Source organism: Anopheles cruzii, unplaced genomic scaffold, assembly GCF_943734635.1.
Source record: "Anopheles cruzii unplaced genomic scaffold, idAnoCruzAS_RS32_06 scaffold00232_ctg1, whole genome shotgun sequence".
Classification (NCBI taxonomy): Eukaryota; Metazoa; Arthropoda; class Insecta; order Diptera; family Culicidae; genus Anopheles; species Anopheles cruzii.
Genome location: NW_026453889.1, coordinates 1 through 6155, shown reverse-complemented (window position 1 = coordinate 6155; position 6155 = coordinate 1). Strand labels below are relative to the sequence as shown.

At 53.0% G+C, this 6155-nt stretch overlaps 4 protein-coding genes across 4 annotated transcripts in view; 2 read left to right on the top strand and 2 right to left on the bottom strand.

Annotated features, from left to right (window-relative positions):
* Positions 1–504, bottom strand: part of LOC128275987 (probable cytochrome P450 6a17) — a 1926-nt gene extending 1422 nt beyond the window's left edge. The window contains exon 1 of the mRNA XM_053014456.1: positions 6–504. Within this exon, the coding sequence (XP_052870416.1) occupies positions 6–488 (483 nt within the window). The 5' untranslated portion in view covers positions 489–504. The remainder of the gene's footprint in view (positions 1–5) is intronic.
* Positions 505–1182: 678 nt separating this feature from the next.
* On the bottom strand, positions 1183–2729 carry LOC128275986 (probable cytochrome P450 6a19). Its single transcript, XM_053014455.1, has 2 exons — positions 1661–2729; positions 1183–1598 (listed from the first exon to the last, which is right to left on the bottom strand). The coding sequence occupies exons 1-2, from the start codon at positions 2727–2729 to the stop codon at positions 1183–1185; spliced, it is 1485 nt and encodes a 494-aa protein (XP_052870415.1).
* A 543-nt stretch (positions 2730–3272) lies between these two features.
* Positions 3273–4836, top strand: LOC128275984 (probable cytochrome P450 6a23). The gene is made up of 2 exons (XM_053014453.1): positions 3273–4350; positions 4421–4836. Exons 1-2 carry the CDS (start codon positions 3273–3275, stop codon positions 4834–4836), a joined length of 1494 nt encoding a protein of 497 aa, XP_052870413.1.
* Positions 4837–5580: 744 nt separating this feature from the next.
* LOC128275990 (probable cytochrome P450 6a17) lies at positions 5581–6147 on the top strand (the record flags this gene model as incomplete). Its single annotated transcript, XM_053014459.1, has 1 exon — positions 5581–6147. A coding segment is annotated over exon 1 (567 nt), but the record flags the coding sequence as incomplete, so codon positions are not given.
* Between the last annotated feature and the right edge of the window lie 8 nt (positions 6148–6155).

Here is a 6155-nt window from a genome sequence, read left to right as displayed (position 1 = left end):
CGCACGTGGTCCCGGAAGCGCCGGCAAACCTCGATCACCAGCGGAAGTGTCGTTCGGATCCGACCGGAAGTGAACGTGGGCGAGAGCTTGGTGCGTAGCGTGCGCCACTTCTGGCCCTCGATGGCGAACATGTGCGCCGACAGCGGATCATCGCGCTCGTTGAAGTACACGCCCCGGTTCGGGAAGTACTGGAAGTCTTTCACCAGCAGTGTTTTGATGAGCTCGGTGTCGAAAATGTAGAGCAGTGGGGTCGTGAGCATGAACACCCCGCCGTACGGTACCCCAAGCCGCTTGAAGTGGTCGTAATGTCGCTGCGTAATGGGTGCAATGTGTTCGACCTTGCCGAGCGTCTTGAAGTTGCCGTATGGAAACTGCGGTTCGATGAAGGCCACGGAACGGTCGGCCCAGAAGCGGTACCGGCGCTCCCTGACCCAAACGTAGCACAAGGCGAGAAGCGCGAGAAAAACCGTTCCAATCACTGCCAGCATCTTCTGGCCGCCAGTGTTGTGCTTCGGTCGAAAGCGAACCGAGACTGACCCGATAATTGAGGCAGTTGAGCGACCAATGGTGCCTTTGCCGTAAATACACCGATAACGCAAGCAGTGTTTGTGCGTCTCGGCGAATTGCTTGTTGGTGATCGTCCAGCGGATTACGAATTGGCATTCAGCGGAGGTCGTCGCCGTCGCGCTCCACTGGGAACTGGTTTTGCTACGCTCTACAAAGTCCACAGAGAACAACGGCTGAGTATACTTGTACAAGAGAACGGACGCAGCATAAAATCGTGTTGGTTTTCACATAAAGCATAAACCGCTCTTTTGCGTATATTTCTAAAGTTTATTTTTATGCGACTTACTTATGGACTGTGGTTTCGAAAGTGATCCTTTGGTCTATAGTGGGTTCCTAAATATTTCACTGACTGGTTCCGGGAGGATTGTTGTTGTCTAATCAGCAATCGTTACCAATTTTGCACGCCGCAGACTTTATGACCACAGAATTGTTATCTGACAGCTTTGAAATCTCTGGTACAGGGAATGGGCAATAAGGTGAGATAATTTATTAGCTGTGAAACGCGGACATTATCATAAGATAAGCATGACGGCGGACTCCGCAATGTGGGCGACATTTAAAAAAATACTATCCGCAATACATTTACCGGGCTACAAATTTACTTTCCTAAGGTGATCACACTGTTTGGACCTTCAAGAACAAACCGCCGTCGATCGTAAACACGGTGTTCGACGGGGACGCTCGAAGTGGAACCGGCGTCTTCGGTGATAGGGTAAAGTGGAAGTGCTTCAGCAACACAGCCATTCCGATGCGTGCCTGCATCAGCCCGAAGCGCAGGCCAATACAGTTTCGAGGACCCTCCCCGAACGGAAGGAATGCGTACGGATTGCGGCTCGCTTTGGTTTGCTCGTCGAACCTTTCCGGCAGGAACCGATCCGGGTCCGGGTAGTATTCCGAATCGTGATGAATGCCGTGCACTGGCACCAGCACCGTTTGACCCTTCGGAATGACATGCTTGGTACCGGGCACCGGATAATCCTTCGATGCGATCCTCGATAGCGTCGGAGCTGGGGAGTACTTTCGTAGGGATTCTGCAGGACAAAAACGGAACGGCGTAAGAAACCCGGCTACGATCATCACTCCGAATACGTACCGTTGATGCACATGTCGATGTAGACCATGTCCTGCAGCGCCTCGTAGCTCAGGGTGCCGTCGTAACGCTTCAGGACTTCGTTCACATTGTCTCTCGCCTTGCGCTGGAGCTCCTGGTTGACGGCGAGCTCGTACAAGCAGAACGCCATCGCCGTCGACGAGGTCTCGAAACCGGCCGCAAAGAACACGAACGCTTGCGCGGTGGCCTGCTCGATCGAGAGCGGGTCCGCGTCCTCTTCCCTCATCAGCTCCATCAGCAGGCTCATAAAGTCGTTCCGCTGAACGTTGTTCGTGATGCGATACTGAACCGTTTCGCGGACCGCGTTGAGGAAGAACTTGGACACGTCTGACGCATTATTGGTCACGCCCAACCGGCGGGCCACGTTCGGATACTGCGAGGCAAGGAAGCGCTTCAACAGGCTAAATCGGGTAACGTGGAACACTTTCCTGCCCATCCGCCGAAACTCGGCGTCGGCGTCCTTCAGGCTGTTGCACTCCAGTCCGAACGCACAGTTCCCGATCACGTCGGTGGTGAAGCGGGCCAGCAGCTCCTTCAGTTCCAGCTCGGGGTCACTTTTGATCGTGCCGGCGACGCACTTGCTAAACTCGTCGGCCACCGCCCGAATGGTGGGGAACATCATCTTCATCTTGCCGGACGTGAACGTTGGGGTCAGCTTCGAGCGCAGCGACCGCCACTTGGTGCCCTCCATCGCAAATAGGTGCTCCGACAGCGGGTCGTCTTTCTCGTTGTGGTACACCGACCGGTCGTGGAAGTAATGAAAGTCTTTCACGAGCACATTTTTCACTAGCTCCAGATCGAACACTACCGTGACGGGACTGAGGAAGAAGTACATGCCGGCGAATCCCAATCCGGCCGTCTTGCCCTTCAGCTGCCCGTACACGCTGCGGATGACGTTCGCCATGTGAAGCGTACTTCCCATTCCGGCCAGGTTGCCATGGGGAAACGTGGGCTCCACATACGGGACTCCGCGATCTTTCCAGTACGCGAACCGGCGACGAACCCACAGCACGCCCAGCAGGAGCGCTGCGACAAGTAGATGCAGAAACATGACCGATGTCTGTCTGGCGATGTGGTATGGTGGTCGTTACTTGCACGACTGATGGCAGGATGTTGGCGACCGGGAGAACTTATTATAGCCTCTTATCTTCCACCAGAAGCGCAGCGTCATCATCAAGATTTGGGCTGCGAACCGGTTGGCCGCAGCCGTGCAATTTATATGCTCTCCGTAAACAGCACCCGCCCTGAATGGGAACGTCTGGGGTGTGTAATGTAATTAAATATTGCGTATTACAGTGCGTTCTGCCTACACATTTGCAACCCGAACAGATTCGAATGAGTCATATTTCTGATCTGATGTCAAATTACTGGGTGATCGAAAAATTATCTGGCTAACATCATGCAGCCGGCAATTTGGCGCCGATGGCCATATGTTTCCAGCCCGGCTTTGACAATGGTGGAATCAAAGATTTCAATCGATGAACACACGCACACGCCGCTACTTCCATTAAAAGCCGGTCCGGGTTGTGTGGGTTTACCGCGACTCCGCGTTGTTATTTTTAGTTTCGCCGGATCATTCGAACGTAACGGTGCGATGTTTTTCACGCTTGAAGCCCTGTTCGCGATTGTGGCCGTCATCGGTGGGTTCGTGTATTACGTCGTGCGTAAGCAGTCTTACTGGAAAGACAACGGAGTGCCACACCCAAAGCCGGCGTTCTTTTTCGGCAGTTTCAAAGACGCCGGGACGAAGAAGCATTTTACGACGTCACTAGAAAAGTACTATGGCCAGTACAAGGGGCAGCACCCGTTCATGGGAGCGTACATGTTCCTGTCGCCGGCCGTACTGGTGTCGGATTTGGATCTGATCAAGACGATTCTCGTCAAAGACTTCCAGTACTTCCACGACCGCGGGATGTACTACAACGAAAAGTATGACCCACTGTCGGCGCATCTGTTCAACCTGGAGGGCCAGAAGTGGCGCTCGTTGCGGAACAAGCTATCGCCGACGTTCACTTCCGGCAAGATGAAGACGATGTTCCCGACGATCGTGGCCGCTGGCAAGCAGCTGAATGAGTTCATGGAGGAAACGGTAAAGAATCAGGACGAGTTTGAGCTGAAAGACATTTTGGCGCGCTTCACGACCGACGTGATCGGAACGTGCGCGTTCGGGATCGAGTGCAACAGCATGAAGGATCCGGACGCCAAATTCCGTGCCATCGGTAGGCGGCTGATCGAGAAACAGCCGTCCAACTTCGTTAACGCACTGGTGACGCTCATACCGAAGCTAAGCAAGATGATCGGGGTGAAAATCATCGACACGGAGGTGTCGGCCTTTCTGCTGAAGGTGGTCCGCGAGACGATCGACTACCGGGTGAAGCACGGAATTCAGCGACACGATTTCATGGACTTGCTGATCGGTATGATGCGAAACACCGAAAACCCGGACGAGTCGCTGACGTTCAACGAGGTGGCCGCCCAGGCATTCGTGTTCTTCTTCGCCGGTTTCGAAACGTCGTCCACGCTGCTCACCTGGACACTGTACGAGCTGGCCCAAAATCAGGACATCCAGCAGAAGGGTCGCCAATGTGTGAACGACGTGCTCAAGCGGCACAACGGCGAGATGACCTACGAAGCTACCATAGAGATGAAGTATTTGGACCAAATACTAAACGGTACGTTGTGCAGGACCACCTACGCCGTTGCGATACGCCATATTGAATTCCAACGTTCCCTTTTCCGCAGAGTCCCTCCGCAAATATCCGCCGGTGCCGATGCACTTCCGGCTGACGGCCAAAGATTATCGTGTGCCGGGTACGGATTCGGTGATCAAGGCCGGCGTCCCGGTCTTTATACCAATCTACCCGATACAGCGGGATCCGGAGCTGTTCCCGGAGCCACTCCGGTTCGATCCGGAGCGTTTCAGTCCCGAGGAGGAAGCCAAGCGTCACCCGTACGCTTTCATCCCGTTCGGAGAAGGTCCTCGGATTTGCATCGGGTTGCGGTTCGGCATGATGCAGGCACGGATTGGATTGGCGTATCTGCTGAAAGGGTTCCAGTTCAGCACGTACGAGAAGACGTCCATCCCGATGCAGTTCGTTGAGAACAGCTTCATTCTGGCCCCGAAAGATGGCCTCTGGCTGAAGGTGACCAAATTGTAGATCGTAAAACAAAAGCTTTCATAATTGTATTAAATGCAAGTATTGTGTGGCGCTCTGTTCTTCCTTACAATATATTGAATTCTTGCCAATTTCTGTCATTTCTACACCAATGGAGTAACAATCTTTTGCGGTTTTACAAAGGGGTTCCCAATCTTATCGCGATGTCTGGATAACTTATAGATAGGGATGAGGGTTAACAGAGATAATTTCAATGGTAGGTAGATAAACCTGGTCACTAACACCGTTCGACCAGTTCTAACGCAGGTTCATATTAGGTGTCACGGAAAGTATGAACCATTTTGCGAGTAGCACAAAATCACAAAATCGTCATTCATATTGTGGTTAAAAGCTACCTAACTTATCACATTTTGGGATTTTAGGACAACGTTATAGATATGTACACCCCGTCCGTAGACCACCTGGTCATAATTCATCGGCATAAAGGTAGAACGAACAGAACTGGCTGGTAGACCTAACCAAATTGCCGGCAATCGTAAACGCGTGAGTGAGTTGGTGCGATTGCGTCAGCCAAGCTGTGGCTCTACACTCGCTGCGAAATACCCGTAAATCCGCGGCCAACACACAAACGGAGCGCGGAAAACGTAAACAAATCCGCGCGATGGGACCACTACACACGAAACGCCGATACAGCTGCGGGTGGCGTCATCACGTCCGAGATCGCGATTAGCGGCCAGCACGCACTTCGCTTCATTCGGTTCGTAGTTATTTTGGTGGCGCAGTACGATGTGGTGGTCAAGCTGGTTAGCCGTGCTGGTTGCCCTTTTGGGTGTGGCCGCAGCTGCAGCCGTTTACTATATCATTCGAAAGCAGTCCTACTGGAAGGACCGGGGTGTCCCGTACCTGGAGCCATTGTTTTTGTACGGTATCTTTAAGGGCGTCGGAAGTAAGGTACACGTCTTGTCAGCTTTACAGGATGTCTACAACGCACGCAAGACAAGCCATCCGTTTGTCGGGACGTACATGTTTACCGTTCCGGTGGCCATCGTCACCGATTTGGAGCTGCTGAAGAACATTTTCGTGAAGGACTTTCACTATTTTCACGACCGCGGTGGGTACTACAACAAAAAGCACGATCCGTTGACGGCGCATCTGTTCAATCTGGAGGGCCAGGAGTGGCGCTCGTTGCGGAACAAGCTGTCGCCGACGTTCACCTCGGGCAAGATGAAGATGATGTTTCCGACGATGGTGGCAGTTGGCAGACAGTTTGGCGAACACCTTCAGGAAGTGGTGGCCACGGATGAGGGAAGCGTCCTGAACCTGTTGGATCTAGTGGCCCGCTTCACGACGGACGTGATTGG